The 21,061-nt window shown below is 36.5% G+C and overlaps 2 protein-coding genes across 2 annotated transcripts; one reads left to right on the top strand and one right to left on the bottom strand.

The window, feature by feature from the left end:
* Positions 1 to 866: 866 nt before the first annotated feature.
* LOC109002167 (exocyst complex component EXO70A1-like) lies at positions 867 to 14,547 on the bottom strand. The gene is made up of 12 exons (XM_018979804.2): positions 14,141 to 14,547; positions 13,728 to 13,823; positions 11,755 to 11,960; positions 10,521 to 10,778; positions 10,038 to 10,176; positions 9,753 to 9,965; positions 4,631 to 4,836; positions 3,832 to 4,032; positions 3,649 to 3,748; positions 1,993 to 2,102; positions 1,754 to 1,900; positions 867 to 1,346 (listed from the first exon to the last, which is right to left on the bottom strand). Exons 1-12 carry the CDS (start codon positions 14,297 to 14,299, stop codon positions 1,229 to 1,231), a joined length of 1,953 nt encoding a protein of 650 aa, XP_018835349.1. The 5' UTR covers positions 14,300 to 14,547; the 3' UTR covers positions 867 to 1,228.
* Positions 14,548 to 16,541: 1,994 nt separating this feature from the next.
* Positions 16,542 to 20,842, top strand: LOC109002166. Its single transcript, XM_018979803.2, has 7 exons — positions 16,542 to 16,780; positions 16,949 to 17,048; positions 17,290 to 17,373; positions 17,595 to 17,634; positions 18,388 to 18,456; positions 18,561 to 18,670; positions 20,295 to 20,842. Exons 1-7 carry the CDS (start codon positions 16,762 to 16,764, stop codon positions 20,428 to 20,430), a joined length of 558 nt encoding a protein of 185 aa, XP_018835348.2. The 5' UTR covers positions 16,542 to 16,761; the 3' UTR covers positions 20,431 to 20,842.
* Positions 20,843 to 21,061: the final 219 nt, after the last annotated feature.

The following is a 21,061-nucleotide window of genomic DNA, read 5'->3' as shown; positions in this document are numbered from 1 at the left end:
GTATGGACAAGTGCTAGAGGATGTTAAGCAGTTTTTCAAACTTATGTTATATTGGAAAGCCTCTTTTATTCGTAGGTATGGGCAAGTGCTAGAGGATGTTACATTTGTTAGCTAAGCAAGCTTTATTTATGGTTGGTTGTAAAATTTGGGTAGAAGAGGGTCCTTTGTGATAGAGGACTTGGTTGTTTCTGAAATGCTTTGTATATGACTATTTTGAAGTTATGAAATGTGTTGCAATTTAACAAAAAAAATAACACAAAAATAAAATGATAGACATTCAATCATTTTTATAATATTTTATAAATTATGTTTTAAATGAGTATATTTGTAAAATAACTCATAAAAATAACATCATTTTACATAAATATCTTAATTTTAAACATGATTGTAAAAAATATAATTAAAAAAATCGTGCATGCATCAATAACAAAGTAAGAAGACAAAACGAATCCCTCACATTACAATTGGAAGTAATCATTTTTTTTTATATGTAAGAAACTTTATTAAATAGATTGAAACTAGGCAAAGTGATACACCTAATTACAATCTAATAATCTGGAAAAAATCATTTAGTGCCTATTTATAATTTGAGTTTTGCTACTCATCATCCTCCCACACTACACACCACACTTTTTATTTATTTATTTTTTAATTTTCTTAAAATTATTTTTGGTTGTATTCTTCATAAACTAATTGATTTCATCTACTCATCATGTATAGATTACATATTTAGTAAGAGAAAAAAAAAATTATGTGTGGTGTGAGTAGAATTTTTCTTATAATTTAAGGTTGTAATCTTAAAATAACCATTGCTAGTTTTCCTTCAGCACAAGAATCCAAATTCATTTGTTGCTTAAGAAATGAAATTCCACAACAATGGTAATAACATTTGAAAAACAGAAGTTGGAAGGAAATATGTATACTTTGGAACCGAAATATCTGTTTGCACGTACACGCCTCGAACAATGCCACACCAAACTACACAAGCTGCTCGTAGGAGAGAATGGAAACAGACACTGAGACACCCCATTATTCAGAATTTTACAAAGCAAATGCAAACATTATAATCTGATTTCTTTATTTTTTTTTTCACCAGCACTCAGAGGCACATACATGTGACCACCATAACTGAACCACGACTCTCCAGTAAAGGAGAGTGACATATGTACCACCATACCAAAGCTCAATGGTCAGCCTTATCAGAAACACGATGAGAAATGGTTCAAATCTACCGCCTGGGTTCGTTCAAGTTCTTTCCCTCAAAAAATTCACCCAGCATTCGTTCAAGATCCTCTGCCGAGTACTTGATGTACTTTTGAGGGTTCTTTCCATTCTCAACGAGAGGCCTGTAACACATGAAAAACCACATGTAAACAAAAAAGTATGACACTATATTAACCTTTACATTAGACATTTAATGGAAACAAAATGCATCATATTCATTTTACATAGTTTTGCAACAGTGCCGAGTCATTTGTAGCTCTTACAAAGAGCTTTTCTAGCATTTTTTTTTTTTTTCTATAAAGGCTTTTCTAGCATGTTAAATATGATTCTTTTAATCATTTACAGAATCACAATATTCAGGTGTATCGTTATCAATTACTGATGAACAAAGTCTTCAGAATATATCTTGTTGATTTCGCAATATAACACATCATGAAATATGTCTTCTTTAGTACATGCGCACACAACCACATATGCTTGCATGTATGGACACATGTTTGTAAGTTGCTTTAAAAATGAGAAAACATACCCAAAACGTTTTACAAAAGATCTGTAAGCCGGCAACAAGACTTCTGCAACGGCAAGCCTGAGAGACTCTCGTAACTCGGTGTCAGGAACTGCCCACTGAGATTGCTTTTGATGAAGTTCCTCAAATTGCATATTGAATGTCTTGAACCTGATAACAGAACACAGTTCTCTCATTAGGTCAAAACGTTGAGGACAAAAATACCACAATGGAATGTCCATAAGATGTAACTTCTCATCAACCTCTCTTTGACCAACGCTCTTGAAGCTCCACTACTATTTCCTCCATCGACACCCACCGAACTCCCACCCCCAGACGAGGCTAGGCCTTGGATGGAGAGGCACTGAAGAATCTGCAAAGGAAAAGGACCTGGCATTTAGCAAGGAAAAACCCAGTTCCTTTCCAGATAAATATCTTAAATGACATAAGCACTTGAGAGGCATTAAATAAAGTTAAGACAGGTTATTTTCACAAGGGTGTTCTGATTTTCAGCCATAGTACAGCATGACAAAACAAACTCCAGAGTAAAGAACTGAAATTAACTGTGATAAAAATACAGCAAAACAAGGATTATTTTATCGGTACAACAAAAGGAGGAATTTTAAATATATTTTGTGCATATAATTATAGAAAATCAAAGTGCATACCCAGCACTCTTTTTCTATAGCATCAAAGCATATCTGCACGTCAACATATGCAATACTTATTTCCCATCACTTTTAACAATCATTCTTTACAGGATTTCCAGTTTACCAGCATGTGGCTGGGGTATGCTAAATGCCAGGTTTGCTTATTTTTAAAGAATTTCCACTTCTGATTGTCTGATAGCCATATACTCATGTCAAGTAACGTTGACATGGGTACGTCAGGTGAAAGCTCCATCCAGGTAAGAAGCAACACGGATACTCCTCTCACAGTAATGTTGCTTCAAAACGGTAAAAGTATGTTTTTTACAAGTAATATGTGTATACACTATACCAGTTCCATGTAGGGAAACTTCCGAGGGTGCGGTGCACGGGACCGGGATTTACTCTCCAGGGGTGGGTCCGAAAGGCCTTGCCTCGGAGAGGTTCCCCAAAATTTAAAAAAAAAAAAAAGTGTAGACACCATTTATTTTGTTGAAGAAATAAAATAAAATAAATCAGTGGATTCAAACACTTACGCCATCCAAGCATAACTGAATTATATTGCTGCATCAGAAAATAGCATCATTTGATTTGTAAAACTTGGGTCAAGAAGGCACATTGGCATGAAGTTATTATGACGCATACATTAATCCCAATATCACCTTTTCTTTTTTAGAACTTTAGTCATCATTACTTGTCAAAAAGAATTTTAGTCATCAATCCCTGCATGTGCACTGTAGTATTCACATTGTAAACCCTGGTTATATGATAATAGAATTAGTAATTATCTATTGACGGAAAACTTTGGTAAAGAAGGCATTTCCTTTGAGTCCGTAAGATCTGTGAGCTACCTACAAACATTCAAGCTTTCCATGTCCAGAGACCAAGGCAACAACGATAAAAGCCGTGGTCCTATGCTCATAAATACACACACACACACACACACACACACATATTAAGCAAGATGGCATCAATAAGAATCAATACATTATTAAGTGGCACTAGCTTGAGTGTATGTGTACAGATATGCTTGTGTCTATTCAATAAAAGAGGAAAAAGAGGCTCTACAGCTGAATCGTTAACAGAGTTACAGAACTGTGTTTTAGTACATAAAATTTTTTGACAGGTTTTTAAACAATTTGATACGTTTTAGTAGATAAAATGATAGAATGTTGTTACCCAAAACAGATCCAAGCAATATCAGCCAAAGCTCCAGATCAATAAATGGTTCAGATATTGTGGTTCAGTTCAATAGGGTCAGTAGAACACTACCTTTGCCCAACCATTCCTTTTGTATTGATTTGCATGCTGCTGCACTATCCTCCTGTGTCTTTGCACCCAATCATCCCCTAACAAATCCTTGGCCTCTGATCTGAAAACAAATGTAAACAAGCATCGTATTCACAGGCAAGAAAAGCTTGTAAAAACTCAAAAAAATACATATACATGACATACCTGCGTACAGATCTGACCATATAGTGAATATTATTCATGAGAAATAAATGGGTCAAAGCAAGATCTCTATACTGCTTGGATTTTCCATCCAAATTGGTTTGAAGGGCCTGCATTATTCTCATTGTTACAGAGGCCAACTGTGAACCTGTTCCATCTTTGTTATCAAATTCTTGGAAAAGTTGCTTCAAGGTTGACTGGTAGCTGTAAAAGTTTGGTCAACATCTTCAAGTTAATCTTAGAAAACTGCAGTATTAAATCAGCAAAAGTTTACTGCGAGTAAAAGACCGCGAGTAAAGACTACTGAAAAAATAAATGAATCTCAGAAAGTAACACACATTTATATATCTTGACATACTAGAATTAAGATGAACATCATAAAATATGTGCCAATTTAATGAGAAATATTTTACAGTTCATTGATTAATTCCTCAATTGCTAATTCAGTAACGTAAACAGATAAATACAAGAGAAGAGAAACAGAGCTTCATGTTTTAAACATTTTTTTTATAAATCAGAAACGGAGCTTCATGTTTTAAACATGTCATGAAAACCAATGATTTAGTGATGCCATGGAAACTCAGTGCCCTAACAAGTTTAGTTAAAATAGATATAACAGAATCGTTAAGCTGAAACTATAAGAAAAAGGGAAAAACATATAATGAAATAATAAAAGAAAATAAACAAAGTGACCATTGAAGATTTTAAATCTCTGGCTTTAATATCTCAATCATCAGCAACTAGAATATACTATCATGTATGAAACTATATTTTATCCTGATCCAAGGTTAGCTGAACTTACTCAAACAAAAACTTCACATAGTTAATGACATAACTTGTCAAAGGATGGACAGTTCCATCCAATACAGCAGTTTTAGTTGCATCTTTTTCAACAGCTTCTTCAAAATCCCCAAAAGTCTCCTGAGCTGTCTGTGCAAGCCGTTTTGTCAAACCAAAGGCTGCTTCTCTTATTTCAGTGCAAGCTTTACCTTTGAATTTCAATTCAATCTGCAAATAAATTCAGTTCTTAAATTGATATTGTAGCATCATTGAAATATTACTCAGCTGAAAGGATAATTGCTAATAAGCACAAGAACCTACGAAAACCTTGAAATCTTTAAAAGAAGTGAGGCATTACAGATGTAAGAAAAAAATGAGAATCAAAATTATTGAAATATCTCCATTAAATATCATCACATGCACAAAAAATAGTAAAAAATAAAAACCAAACCTCCTCTAAATTGGAGGAAAACAAAAGAGAAACTTGTGTACGGGATTTCAAAATCAAAGAACATTAAAATTTAGATCTCTAAGGATTTATATAAAGCATCAAAGAATAAATCAAGCTGAGAACGTAGCTACCCACAGAATTTCTATTATTTTTTATAATTAATAAGAATTTTATTATCATGAATAGGCATAACCCAAGCATACAGGAAGTATACAAAGGAAATACCTACTACACTCTAGAAAACAGGAAAACTAAAACAGAAACAGATTCAAATTTCTATTCTTCTCCTGCCCCTCAAAATCCATTCAATTTCTTTCTTCAATTTAGAAACGAGCAATAGTTTTATACAATCACTAGTATCAACAAAAAGCAGCAGCTCAAAGAAAACATATAGGCGCACTTCATTGGAGCACTGGCATTGGATTATCCAAATGCTAGTGTTTGCAAATATTTGCATAATTTATCTTTAAAATGTCAGCATTGGATTAGCCAAATGCATAATATTATGACTTTGAGCTACAGTAATCTCCTCCCACCGGTCATATTTGGATCAGCACTGTAGATAGATCAAATGAATATTTTATTAAAAAAATATGGTCCAAACTCTAACTCCCCTCTCTCCCCTTTCCCTCGTATTCCCAAGCCCCCTCTTTCTCTCCCTCTTCTCTCCGTTTCCCTCCAATTTCTGCACATAGTCCCCCATATCTTTCCCACTTCTCTCCAATTTCTGCCCATCCGTCCCTCTTCAGACAGGATGCGGTGGCCACATGAGAGACAGAGAAGACTTCAGGCCTTTACCTAGATTTCCTCTCTCTCTTTCTCCGATGGCTTTCGCTTCGTTTCTTGAGAGAGTTCTCTTCGCCTCTGTTTTCATACTCTCTGCTTATCAAGAGTTAGTGCATGCAATCACTACTTTTGTTTAACCTTCTATATGCTTTCGGTATTCATGGTCTTTTTTTTTTCTGCTATCGTAATCTCATTAGTTCTTCAGCCTATTTGTGGTTTTTAGGCAAATATGAATTCTGGGTTTTGAAGGAATTTCATTTCTGACATGAAAATTGCTGTTGGATCTGTTATGTTAGGTTGAAACTCGTTGTTTGACCATTTTTATATTGAAACTTGATGTAGATCTGCATTTTCTTTTCTAGTATATGGTTTTGGTTGAAAAAATAACTTATGGGTTTTACTAATTGAAAGTTACTAGCGCATTTTAATTTACTTCATCAATCACTTTGAGTTAGCTTGTTATAGGTTATTGGTTACATAAGGGTAACGTATTGATGGATTCTCTCTTTAAAACAAATATTCATTCATGCTAAGAGTCGGTTCATGTGAAAACAAGTACTATTGATGTTGGGTGTTTTGAAAATTTCACGTGTGAACATTAAGATGTAGTTGGTAGTTTTTGGGTATCATTTGGTGCAAATTATGGTTAGAATCCTAGGAATGCAGCAAGTCTTCGCACAATGCAACATCAACAATGGGTGTCACCGTCTAAAGGTTGGTTCTTGGATTTTGATTTCTGCATAAGTTGAAGTGATGAGATAAAAAAGAGGTGATTAGTGTTCCTAGTGATGAAAGGTTAGCTCACCAGTTTCCTTTAAAGTCAAGTAGCTATGAAGTCCTTACTGTAGAGTTGACATACGGTGGTTTTACTAGTGGTGCATGGCTGTGCAGGGTGGAGCTTCACGGTGTGGGAGAGAACGGTTAGGGTGCTCTGTTTCGGATTCTTAAAATAGAGGTCATATGTTTTGCTTGAATTGGTGCAATTAGATTAAATAATTTAATAATAATTTGATTATTAATTAAGATATGGACTGTAGAATTGCAAAATATGATTAAAATAAATTAGGTAAAAAAATAACAAAAATATTAAACTAATAAGATTTTATTATTATTTTGGCTAATAGATGGATAATCTAATGTGAGAATTAATTTTGAGTGAAATAGCCAAATGCAAAATCATGTCATATTATGCAAATATTATGCAAATTTTACATTTGCATTTGCATAATCCAATGCTAATGCTCTTACAAGCAAATCCATTTGTATATGTTCGACATATGGAACATCAACAAGTTGGAAGGAAAGGGGTGCGGGTGATTTAAAAAATCATACTTAAACCTGACACTGCCTAAATAATCAAATTAATTTATACCGAAAACTATCCAGATGAGTTCCTCGACAAAAGTAGCAGACAATTTCGATTGGACCATGTATACTTGGTAACCTAGTTATCCATGGTGACTACTTTTTTTTTTTTTATAAGTAAAAAATATTATATATCAAAGGAGAAACTAAGTACACTGAATGTATACAAGAAAACACATTGCCCAAAATGACCCAGAAAGCCCGTGAAAAGAACAATCCAAAATACACCAAACCGGTCCCCAACCCTTGTTTCTCGTAGAACTAAAACTCTACCCGAACACCCAACCCCAAACCCTTGATTCCCCCGTCTTCACGATGTCCTCCCTTTAGACTTCACTCTAGTTGAGCTACCGCCCTTAGCGTCGTAGTTGATTACCCAAGAAAGACACTGTAACTCCCTGCTTTTCTTGAAACTTTTGGTTTCAAGCGTGTGGTTTGCCTCAATCGCAGTGATTAGTTCATTGAATTGGTCTTCATATCCTCCATGTGAAATTCCCACAAACTGCTGAATCTTGTTAACTTTAGGCAAAATCCAGTCCACTATTGGTGGAAGAGACACCAGGGGAGCATCATTATCCCCAGACACAATATCCAATTGCACTCTGGACTCTAGACATTCATCTACATGAGGCACCAATGTCAAACCCTTTGGTTCTCCAGCAACTCCATTGGTTCGCTCCAATGGTATCATGGTCCCCCATTGGAGATTCTGAGGTGACGACAAGTCCCTTCACATCTGGGATTCCTACATCTCCTTCAGACCTTGGTACACTATTTTCCTTCAACTCTGACGAGGGAGCTTCGGGGACCAAGGGTGTAGTGCCGACTATCGGTCTATCCTGTGTTACATGAGGCGAATGACATTCCATTACTGATGTCTCTATGCCGATACCCGATGTAGACCCTGCTTCAAACAACCCGGATTTCTTTTTGACCCGCCATACTCTCCTGGATCTAGAAATAGGGACAAAGCCGAATCCGATCTTCCTTTTTCCTTTTAACTCGGTTTAAATGATTCGGGCCTATCTTGTTTCTTACAACCTGTTGCCTCCAACTGAAAGCCGGTCTATTTTCGAAGACAAGAAAGCTACTGTTGCCTTCAGCTCGACAAGTTGGGTTTCCATCTCCTTTAAGGAATTGTGCATCTCAACAAGCTGGTCTTGAGACGTGATTTGCGGATCCCTTTCACTCTGAACTCCCGAAGCATGACCCGTCTTTAGAGCTACCGCATACGATCGCCTCACCACTGAGGATGTACTAGGATCTTTGTGCACCTCAAAGTTTTCCTTCGCTAACACGCCACCAACATGTCTGCTACGCGACTCCCTAGCAGTGCCACGTCCTGCAGCACCTTGTCCTTCCAAACCACGCAACGCCTCCCCCATCCTTCTCCAACCATTGCCCCCCTCCTTAGGAATGAAAATAAAATTCCTTCTCCCACCACCACCATACTCTTTTACTGCCATATAACGTCCTCGAGCATTTGAGCAACGGTGTGCCGTGAAACTGCGTCTACCTTCTAGGGTAGTGGAGAAAAAATCTTGTTTTTCATCCTTTGTGCACACTTCCATGGCCTTAGCTAGCCACTGCACTATTGTTGAACCCAAAACCAACTTAGAAATCACCCTTCGACCCCTTTCAGTAATGGCCAACATATGCCCCTCCTTCACCAAAGTGAAGGATTTGGATTCTATGACTAACACCATAGAAGAACCCGTACTGACCAACATTCCTCCTTCAACAGTCATTCATCATCACATGGAGACCAGATCAGAAATCTGCTACACAAATACACGACTAAGGACCACTGCTGAAGACCAACGGCTTCAAACTCAAAGCTTGACGCCGGAGTACTCCCTGAAGACTCGCCAGAGAGCGTCGACTCGGTCTGTGTCGACAGCAAGACCAATAGAGTCGTCAGGAGGTTCACCGAAGTGCTCTGAAAGACGACACAACGAGATCTAGGTAGTCGGAGGGTGGACCGACGCTGGACAGCCCTCAGCGAGGTCGCCTGGGTCCGTCGGCTTTATCTGTGACGACCGTGCTGTGTCTCTCTCTGGTAAGGGTGGGTGGCGGCAGAACGGCCGCCAGAAATAGATCCCAGAAATGGATCTAGAAGAAAACTAGGTCACCGGAGGGGTGACCAATGCCGGACGATCCTTGGCGTAGACGTCGAGGGTCCGTCGGTCTATTCTGTGCCGCAGGGAGCCACTCGCCAGCCTAGCTTACGGCGAAATGGATTTCTCTCTTACAAGTAATACACCTTACGCACAAGTGTATCTCTCGCCGGCGGGATGACCAGCTCCGAAAAACCCTCCGTGAGATCGCCAGGGCTTGGCGATGATGTCTGAGCCGGTGGTGAGCAACCACTCGCCGGCCAAGGCAGCGACGAGATAGTATCTCTCACACGGGTGTTTTCTCACGAGTGTTTCTCTCTCCTCTCTCTCTCAGCCCCCAAAAAGATCCCTCAAAGTTTCAGCCCACAAATCAAATTAAAATGAATACTTAGTGCATGCCTTTGTAGATGAGAAATTAACTATACCTCTGAATGAAGCTCCCGCATTATCTCATACATGTCCAAAAGTACAAATAACTTCTCAGGGGATCTCTTGCTTTTGGCAATCGCATCCCCAAAGCTAAGTAGCACTGAAACACTACTTGAAGTAACCTCAGAAAAACACTGATCCGTGAGAGAATCGAAGCCTTCGAATATTTGATCACAAACTATACGCTCTCCAGCAAAAAGCAGTTTGACCTGTTCAACCATTACCATATATTCAGAACAATAGATGTGCAGAATTTGCTCAGATTCCAGACAGATACTTACAGCAATACGCATGAAGTGAATCCAATTCCCAATTTTGGCCTCTAAGACCTCCCATTGCATCTTCTGAACATCTTCTTTGCTAAGCTTTTCAACTCCCAATTTTTGAAGGCTTTCTTCCAAAACAGAAGAGCGGGTATCCCTAAACCAAATAAAATAGTGGTATATTGTTAAACATCTTAATATGTAAACTTCAAAAAAGTTATACACAAGCACACAGATGTGTATATATGTATGTTGTTTATATACATGTACATATAAATATGTCTGCATAGTAGTTATGTATGTGGAACCTTTACCATGAAAGAATATTCTACATCAAAACAAAACTGCAACAAAATTTGCATGAGCACACTAAACTGCAATGAGATTTGCACAAACAAGATTCAAAATAGTAAATCTCTTCTCATGAGGACAGTTTGATGAGATGACAATACAAAGAAAGACAAGTAATGCATCTTACCTACCAGAGTTTGAGCTTCTTACCTGTAAATTAAGAGTAACTGCTGTTGGTGACCAGCTTGAACCATTTGCTGAGCCAAATCATGGAGCAGTGGTAGGATCCGTGGTGGTATAAGAGTTGGAGGAGTGTAAACAGCATTTTCTAAGTTGCTTTTCTGGTGCTCAGAGTGGTTATTGGAAGGATTCTTGCCATTAGAGTCGCCCTGGTGCCCAGGAGATTCTGAAGATGGTCTCAATGAGTTTGGAAGGCCATCGAAAAGACGATCAGGCTCCACAGGTTTACTGAAATTTCCAAATCCCACCCCAAAAAATTCAGAATTAAACAACATACCTGGAGCTTATAAAGAGTGATTCATGACATGACCATGTTTCTTATGCCGATGTCATCGGCAGCAATAAAAAATGCATTATGCATATAAAGAGTGCATATGATTCTCATAAAGGCAAATCATCTTGGTAACTAGCCAGTATGGAGATGGTGAATCAGTTGACCATTTGTTTCTACATTGTGAGGTGGCCAGGACCATGTGGGCTGATTTTTTTATAGGACTTGGATTATCATGGGTCATGCCCCGTAGATTGGTGGATTTTCTAGCATGCTGGAGAGGTCTCCGAGGAAATTCACAAGTTGCAGCAATCTGGAAAATGGTCTCCATATGTATGTGTTGATGTATTTGGCAGGAGCGAAATGATAGAAGCTTCGAAAACCACGAGAGAACAATGGAGGAGCTGAAAGCTTTTTTCTTTAAAACATTATTTTCTTGGGCGGGGACCATTGTTTGTAATGGACTAAATGTCCATGACTTTCTACTTTCAGTTGTAAACTCTAGTTAGGTACTTCTCATGTATACTACCTGTGTACTTGGGCTTTGCCTATTATTATGAATAAAATTTCTTGATTACCGATAAAAAAAAAAAAAACTAGCCACTATGGACTCCAACTCAATTGTTGCTTAATAAACTTCAAATAAACTTTTTTTTTTTATCTTGCCCTAGAGATGATTTATGTTAGCTGTGAGATGAAGCTGGAGCAATTGACTGTTCCACAGGCCCACAGGGCTTAGCTTCCTTTCAAACATAAGAATTATTAATTCCATGAGCATAAATGTCACTGTCAGGGCGCAGAACTGGCACTGTCAAATTATCTAATAGTGACATATGGGTATTTGGTGATTATAGGAGCAAAAGAATTAACAGTACCCGTGCATAAGAACCAGCTATGCAATGCCAAAGAATCAATGAACATGAAAATACAAACCTGTAAGACAATAAGAGCTTCTTGAACTCGTCTTCTAGGTTTGAAATAGCCTTTGCAAGTAGATTGTTTGCATTGTTGAGGACCCCATCATTACTTTTAAAGCCTTTTTTGCTTCTAAAAAACTGAATGTTGCCTCTTAGTTGACCGATTGCTTCTAGATAACTCTCCAAGTCCTCATGTGGCCCTCTATGTATTTTTGTCTCTGCCTATTTATTTACATGAAAATATATCAACAGTCATACAAGTAAAAGAGTAGAACATCATAAGGGAACAATCATGGACAGAAAGTAAACTACACATATACCTCAAACACTACAAGGTCAGAAACTAAAATCATACTACTGTCCACCCATTTTCCAACCAACACCACTAAATAATAGAAAATTGAATTCTTGTACCCTTAGTGTAAACAATTTCTAGAGGCAACATCTCATCGGTCAAAAACTGATGATTTACCTAATCGGTGCAATGGGGACACGTTATATGGGTTCGGAGTTTAACCAATAAAAGACATGTTGCAGTTGCACTGTCTCGGAAAATATATAAATGCATTCATAGGCTACATACATCTGATGTACGGGCGGTTCTTTGGTCCCGTCGTCAGAATTACCAGCCCCAGATTATCTAAATAGAATTTCTAGAGAGGAAGAAACAATGCCAAGAAGCAAGTGTACATGGCAAATTGGCAATCAAGTACATGAACAATGCCAAGTGTCAAGCATACATGGCAATAGAGTCTGCAAACTTCATCAACTCGGGTGGTGGAATTAAAGATATGTGACTATACCCAACCCTAGTTGCCAACCTCATCCTCCCCCAATATTTGTTCACTCTCTCCACAAGAAGCCCAGTATTTTTTAATGACAAGAGACCTGCTTTGGAGGTGGGCATTTCTCGATCAATCCCTCTCTCGATCTCCTCAACAAAACAGGTAACTCATTAACTCTCGCTTTGTAAGCCAACAAGCCATCTAACCTCACTGATGATGTCAGTTCGATGGACATTTGAATTGCACCCTGAACAGCCCTCAAGCAGGACTTAAGAGAAAGCTCATCAGATGTTAGGGGCCCTAGGGTTCGAGGACATGAAGAGGATGAAGGGCTTGAAGGCATGAAGAGAACTGAAGTGAAGTGAGGGGGAGTTCATGAAGTAAAGGGGCTCTGAAACGGAGCCATTGCGAGTTGAAGAGGAGAAGTGCAAGCTGGAAGCCAAAGCGATGTCCGTTAATCCTTGTTGTTGGAATAAATGGAACGCTGCGTTTGGTCCTGTCCTGAACGTGCGTTTTGAGTTAGTAAGTCAGTAGTGTTAAATGGTTAGTTTTGATGGCTGTGAGCCTCATTTTCATTTGTAGCTGTTAAGTTAGATTTACACGCCTTCTGTTATGGGGTGGTGAGCATCTTTCTGTTATATACTTTGGGTTGGTTTTTTATGGGCTTTTTGGGTCATTTTGGGCAAGGTGTTTTCTTGTATACATTCAGTATAATTGGTTTCTCCTTTTGATATATACAATATTTTTACTTAAAAAAAAAAAATCTTTCTGTTATATAGGGGGAGGAAAGTCAGAGAGTTTTTCATCTGGAAATTTCTTAAGTCTGGAATGTATTGGAGGCAGAGGCTACCTCGAATAGCTCTCATGGTGTTTTGAATCTTAAGAATACAAATAGAAGTTTATCATTACAGATCTGTATCTTATTCCCTTGAGTGAAATAATCAGTAGCTCAACATCAGAGGGGCAAAAAATTTAATTGAAAGGAAAAAAAATAAAAATCAATGAATTTGGTCCTAGATAGGTGAGTGCGGCCTAACTAAGATTGTAATTCAAGTTACCAATCCCTACCATCACATTTTTTTTTATTGCCACCAAGTGTCCGGGAAATTCCTACCATTAAATTTAGAGTGAAGAAAAAAGAACAAGAAACTATTCTGGGCGATCTAACAAATAACAGGAAGAGTAGAAAATCTTTGAAACCAACCTGACGAGAAACATCGAATTGCGCCAGTAAAACCTCAGCAACCTTCAAAGTCTTGTCGATATTCTCGTGAGCTTTCCTAATAGAATGTGTTCTAATCTGTAAATACAAAATTATTCCCACTATCAAGCAGTCAGAAAAGAAAATCACAAAATGGCTCTAAAGGAAAAACCCCCGATCGCTGTTTGATACCCGATAAAAGGGGACAAAAAAAAAACAAAAACAAAATCACGGGTCTTGCTCTTTCTTTCTCTTGGACTTCCAAAGTAAAATGGAAGTCAAATTGGTTCGGATCCAACCGCAAACAAGGGCAGTTCTTTTATACAGATATTTTGTGGGTATTTTCCTCGAGTATATTTCCGGGGAATCCAAACGTAAAGTAAAGATGGGGTAAGGGGAGAAAGAAGCGGTGGGACCTGAGTAGGACGCATGGCAGTCTCGAGGGCAGAGAGGCGGTGGTCAAAGGAGCCGAGGATGGAGACGACTTTGTCGGTGATGGTCTGGCTCTTTTGCAGCGACTCTCTCATCATAGCGGCTCTCTCGGTCAGTGAATCCATGCCCACTGCTACCCCCATCCCCTTCTTCTCCTCGTGTCCTTAATCCTGTTCTGTTCCTTTGTTTGAAAGATCGAGAAGAGAGATTCTTTGTAAAAAGTCAAAAGAAGGAGAGGGTGGACATGGAGCAGATCACTGTAAAGAATTTGAGATTTCTCCGGCGTTTGCTTGCTTGCTTTTGAGTTTTGAGTTTGGTGACTTGGTCCCCCTGTCGTCTGCTCTAGTCTTACTTCTGCACGACGGAGTCACGGCCTGGAGGTTTTGGGCCTACAGAAATCAGCCATATAATTGGACTGTTATTTTATATGGTCCGACATCTCCTGCCCCTAAGCCCTCTCTGGAGTTTCTTAACTTTAAATGCTGTACTCCATTGGCCTATCTAAAACCAATACTCTTTAGAAAATGTTTGAATTTAGAGATAAATTAAAATAAATTGAGATAATTTATAAATAATAGAATAAAAATTAAATTATTTATTATATTTTACATGAAAATTTAAAAAAATTATAATGATGAAATTAATTGAAATGAATTAAAGTGGATTTTGAATCCAAACCTCTTCTTAGTCTTTACCATTCACGTTGATATCATTTTGAAAGTCTCGTTTTTAAATTTTCATAAAATTAATATCAAAACTTTTAAAACAATACATAATTAAATAATTCTATCAAATTTTTGTTAGAAAATTAACGGAATATAATATATTAATATTTAATTGACTAATGGCTTATACTTGATATCAATCAATTAAAGATTGATTTCCAATAAATTTCGTTTGGAGAGTGAGATGAGTTTAAAATTTAATAAATAATAGTAAGATAATTTGTGAATAATTTGAGTTGAGTATTTTTTAGATTTTGAGAAATGAGAAAACAAGTTAAATAAAAAAAATTATAAAGTTAAAATATTATTAAAATATAGTTTTATAATATTATCTTTTTGTTAGTATTTGAAAAAGTTGATTTTTTTATTAAAAAATTTATTTGAAAGTTTAAAAAAGTTGTAATGATTAATTTAATTATATTTAAAAATGAAATAGAATAAGATGAAATAAAAATATTGGAATGAGATATATTTCCAAACAAACTTGCTCTTCTATTACTTTTTTAATTACCTAGAGAAAAAACATTACCTTTTTAACAAAAAATTGACAGATGTACTTAATTACTTAGATGAAATCAAGAGAGATGCGTTGAGTAGAGAATTAGACTTGGTATATTTATTCTTGAGAAAAATATTTATTTAACCTTACTAATGTCTATAATTAGAGTGAGTGAAATTAAGGAAATAAATAAATAAGCCAATGAGCATTAATAATGATGAGCTCTTACTAACATTACTATAATAAGAATGCTATAAATAGGTCTTATACATCAGGTAAAAATGATAAATTACATATTAATTAAGTAAAAATATATAATATAAGACTTTCACGTAGAATTTTTGCACTATTATATCATTTGCAAAGAGAATATTTTATTGCTACCATCTAACGAGTCGGACCATAGGCATTCTCTTGCATAAATTATATAGAGAAATGATACTTGCAGTCGTGAGCGTGCAGTCGTCGTGCAGTCGCTTTGAAAAAAGTGAATAAATAAGGGACCCACCTAAAAAGAAATTAATTTTTTAATAGTGGACCCCACTCTTTTTCAAAGCGACTGCACGGTGTTTGCGCATTCCACGACTGTATGTAGCATTACTCAATTATATATATTTTCTTAACATTTCATAATACAATAAATAAATAAAAAAAATTACACATCACACTATCATCTCTCACTCCCGTCATATTATGTAAGATGTTACATATTTATCATTATGAATCATGCTATTAAGTCTCCTCAATTTATCCCATCATTTTGACTGCTCATGTATTTAATTTTTATTCTTAATGGTTAAGAAATTGACTATTAGTGTATTTATATTTTTTTATTTTTTAAAAATTTTTAAACACGTTTAAAAAAATTTTGAAATAAAACGTAAAAAGAAAAATATAATTTGTACTGGACGGCACATTGAGTGGATACTTGCAGGCGGCAGAGTAGCACTACTTTTATCAATGATCATCTTGATCATTCAATGATAATAAATATGATATATCTTATATAATAAAATAAAATAAAAAAGAAGTTACTCATAAAAAAAAAAATCAATACTCATTATTCATTTATTTATTTATCGAGGAAGCAATACTCTTTAGAAATTACTGGTGCTGTAATTATCAACAAATTATATAAATAAAATAAAGGCCAGAAATAGAAAAAAGAAAAGTCCAAGTGGCGAAGTGAAACGCCGGACCAAGAACGACAAATGGTAGAAATGTCGCCACGTTGCGTGCCATGAAGCCATGAGACCTTCTTTACCGTTGGCCGTTGCTTCTTCTTCTGCTTCCTTCTCTCGTTCTGAGCGCCTCATTCTCTCGTTGCTTTCTCAATCAGATCACGACCTATCTGGAAGCCAAAGAAGTCCCAGAATCCGCCATGGCCAAAGTCTCACAAGGTACGTCGTAACTGTTATTCTCTTCTTAAATTAACTGTTGGTATTGATTACGATCGAGATATTGTTTGGGGGGTAGGTGTAACGATCAAGATTGTAAATATGAGACTAGCCGGTTTTATGCTTGTAAATATGGTTCTGACTGTTGGTATGCTCTGTGGGGTCTTGAAGCCAAACGTGATCAGTTGCGGGAATTGTGTTGCAAAGAAGCGTGCGAATATAGTCCCAGAAAATTCAATTTCAATGATATCATTCCTCATATTCTGCACCTGTGAGTCTCTCTCTCTCTCCCCCCTTCCTTCCATGCAAACTCTTATAGCCCTTGTTCTTGGCACGGCATATATAAGGTTTCCTTTAGTTTTCTAAATCATTCTCAACCGGGACATCTATCTATTTGTTTTAGATCTCTCTATCTCTTTCTTTTTATGTGTGGTCCTCCGTCTAATTAAAAAAAAAATCCACACTAATTTTTGCACAGTTCTCATAAGAGTTAATGTCACTGATTGTTTCAGATATGGATCTTGTGCAACAGCTCGCGACTTTGAAATTTATGCTCCAGATGCTTCTTTTGAGGATCCGCTCATGTGTGCTAAAGGGTGGGTGTTGGTTTTATTTAGTCTGTATTGAGAAGAAATACGAGCTCGATGATACATACAAAACTTTACAATTGAATGGATAGTCTCTTGCAATGGATTCATCAAAATTCTTTTTAACCTTATCAAAATAGCCACAAGTTATTTCTTGGTATCATTGATTAATTTGGTATTTACTTATTATGAAACACTGTTTTACATGATTTATATGGTTGAATGTTCAGGGTGAAGCAGATAAAGTCTGCATTCTATTCACTTTCCAAGGTTTGTCTTATTTCTTTGTTGGTTATCACTTTGCTTCTTGTCAAACATCATTTTTTGGAGGCCTATGTCTTAAACTTAATCTGCACGTTCTATTTGTGGAAGTTTTCTGATAATTGTAGCGATTTTTATGGGGAAACTAACGAGGAATTATGAGATTGTAAAGTGTACTGTACCAATACACATTTTGGTTGAAACGTACTGTTGGTTTTGCTCTGGACTTCCATCCTTTGGTCAAAATTGGAATTAGCCCTTTGCCCCGCGGCCATGTCTAACATATTCATGCAAAATGCAGGAATGCTAATGGCTGACATTATATACAATCATACTTGAAATGCATTGAAAGTTTACTGAAGCTGTTAGTTCGATACTATGACAATACGGCTTCATGAAACTGTTTGGTATCCAAGCAGAGTAGAATTTGGGATGATGCTCAGTGGATACCCCAGTGCTTGCACGTATACAGGGCCACAACTATTGTAGTAATTTTTTATGAAAATTGAGTGTGGAGTTTATCTGACTCATATGGAGAATATCATCATGCAACAGAATTTGCAAAAGCTAAATGTTACATATACAAAGGAAACTGATATCAAATCTCATTTTAGTTGAAGTTTAAACTGGTTGCTTGGATGCAATAGAAGTGAGATGTTCCTTAAATAGTTGCTTTGAACTGAGTCTTATTGAGTTCTAGGTAGTCCATTTATTCTTCAGTATTGTCTGACAGACTTGGCTACTCTCCCCCATGATCTCCAGGTCTTTAGTGAATCAAGAATTGTCGAATATAGCATTGAAGAAAATGTAATTTCACCAGGAAAGCAAGAGGTTTAAAACTATAATTTGCTACTGTCATCAAGTTTAAGTTTTTTTCCTTATTTTAAATAATTAGCTTGGGTTGATTCTTTTTTAATCTCTGCATTCAAATACAGATATTGATTGACAACAAGCAGCACTACAAGTTCTTGGGGAAAGACATAGATGTGATATCACTCATCAAGTTGTATATTGTGGATGGCAAAGTTGTTCGTCATGAAGATTGGTATGCTCTAAAGCTCTTTCTTTTTACTGTGTTCCATCCGATCATTAGTATATCTTGGCTTCGGAGAAGAACACCATGATACATGGAGACATTTGCTGTATTTTGAAAGCACTGTCTTTTACAACCAGTACTTTTCCCTGTTATAATTTTTTCCAGTTGTGTTGTAAAATATATCCTCTTCTAATGAATTTTTCATGTTATTCATGAACTTAAAATGTGCTTAGTAAGTTTTGAAGTTATAATCACTTTACAGCAAATAAAGGACATACTATATGTTTTGAATAATGTTTGTGGAACTCTCAGAATTTGGTACCGTTAAGGAACCCATCAATTAGGGTATTTAGTGTTATCTTTATTAGACTTAATTGGAGGGTACTTGCTATGTAATTCAATGCAAATCAAAACTCAGCATGTGGGGAATTGTATTGGAGCCACTTTTTCCTCTTCTTTTTTTTTTCCTTTTTTTTTTTGCTGTGGTATGGAAGACAGTGGTTATATAATTTCCTACCAAACTATTCAATTTTCAGAGCAGTTTTCCCACCCATGAAGTTGGGTTGTCTGAGAGTTAGTCCACTTACTATTTCTCTGTTTGGTGTATGGAACTATTTTCTGCCATCTCAATGTCTCTTAAAATTGTGTTAATGCTTTTCTGAATTCTTAAACCGAGTACTACATACTACCCTGACTGGCTTTTTCTAAGAAATTTTGAAAACCCAATGTTGTTGACATGTTTTTGAAATTAGGCAGTTTGGCTTTATGATTCAAAGTTGTACAAATTAACTTAGCTTAAACAAAAGCATAAATTCCTACTTGAAATGTACCTGTCAGAACATATATATAAAACTAGAAATGAGCTGTAGGTCTAGTTTATACAGTATTGTGTTGAGCCTGATGCCAGACTGGGAGATGACTGAAAAGATGCTTAGTGGGGCAAAGAGATTCGAAGGTTCAGAGATGGACTATAGTTAACAATAGGCCGATAAATATTAACCTTTTAGTTGAGCCTAATTATATGGGGAGCACAGATAGATTTAGGAATGCTTAACCTGACCATAAACCATATATGTAATGTATGAAATCCGTATGAACAGAGGAATCAAGAGAGAGTTGTATACTCAAACGGTAATTTGCAACAAGCAGAACAGATACAAATGGAAAGGAATTAATAAATTACACTTGTAAATTATGGAGTTTTGTATAGAAGAAAAGAATACCAAAACAGTAGTAACTCAATTTCTACCATTATTATGATATTCCAAACCCGGTTGTCTACCAGAAAAATTAATTAATTTTTGGTTTGATCTGATAAGGACATAAGAATCAGAAACCGTATATTCAATTGTTAGCACTTAACTTTTCACATATTCAATTGTTCAAAATATAATTTACCTAGAAGAGAGATATTTTTACCTATATTTTTTTAGTCTAATTTCTAGAATACAAGTTTAAGTGCGCAAGAAGGCTTGTACTTCTAAACTTACTTGTGCCTGGGTTGTAGAGTCTGGTAAGTAGTGTGTTTGGTATCTATTCTCATCACATCTCAAACTATCCAACGTTTTCAGATATGTTTTTGTGTTCATATTAGCCAGATAGTGATGTGAGATTCTGCATAATATGTGTATAGGTGGAACAAGAAGCCTCTTTTGAGCAAGGAGACAGTAAAGCTGCCACTCTTTGGTCGACTTGTTGAAATGACTCGCAGGGGTTCAATGCTGGCAACTCATGCAATGATGAGGTTTGGGAAGGATCCAACTGTGTGAACTCTTGAAACCATCCATGGATTATGTTCTGCTCCTGCTTGTGCATAATTGTTGTGCCATTCATTGTGCACGCAGTATGGGCTTTGTCTAGGTAACTAATCAGGCTTTAGGCGAGTTTAGTTGAGTTTTATCTGCTTGGTGACAGATTCCTTCAGTAATTCAACAGCCAAGCCAACAATCACATGTTGCAACGGTTTTCACTCTACTGCAGTTTGCTGCATGTAGGAACTTGTTTCCAAAGAACAGACAACTATCTTTGTCTTCACACAACAAACACAATGAAAATACATTTAACATATTTATATTTATCCACCATGAGGGTAGCTTTGTCGTGGTGTCCATTTTGGCAGAATCGTTGGGAATGATCTGCACCTGCTTATATTATTAGCAAGTATTCAATAACGTAGTCTAACTTACAGAGTGGTTGCGATGCATTGATTCAGAAGAATAGGTGGCTACTCTCCCTAAAATTTCTTTCCCCTTTAAAAACAGTCACATCCTGAATTAAACCCACCTCTATTCTTGAATTAAGCAGTTTTAAAAATCATTGAAGCATTTCTTATATATCATGAGACCAGCTGCATATCATACAACTTTGTCAAAGTGGGAACTATGAAAACTATGAAATCCT

Source organism: Juglans regia, chromosome 14 (assembly GCF_001411555.2).
Source record: "Juglans regia cultivar Chandler chromosome 14, Walnut 2.0, whole genome shotgun sequence".
Taxonomy (NCBI): domain Eukaryota; kingdom Viridiplantae; phylum Streptophyta; class Magnoliopsida; order Fagales; family Juglandaceae; genus Juglans; species Juglans regia.
This window is presented reverse-complemented; position numbering and strand designations above follow the sequence as displayed.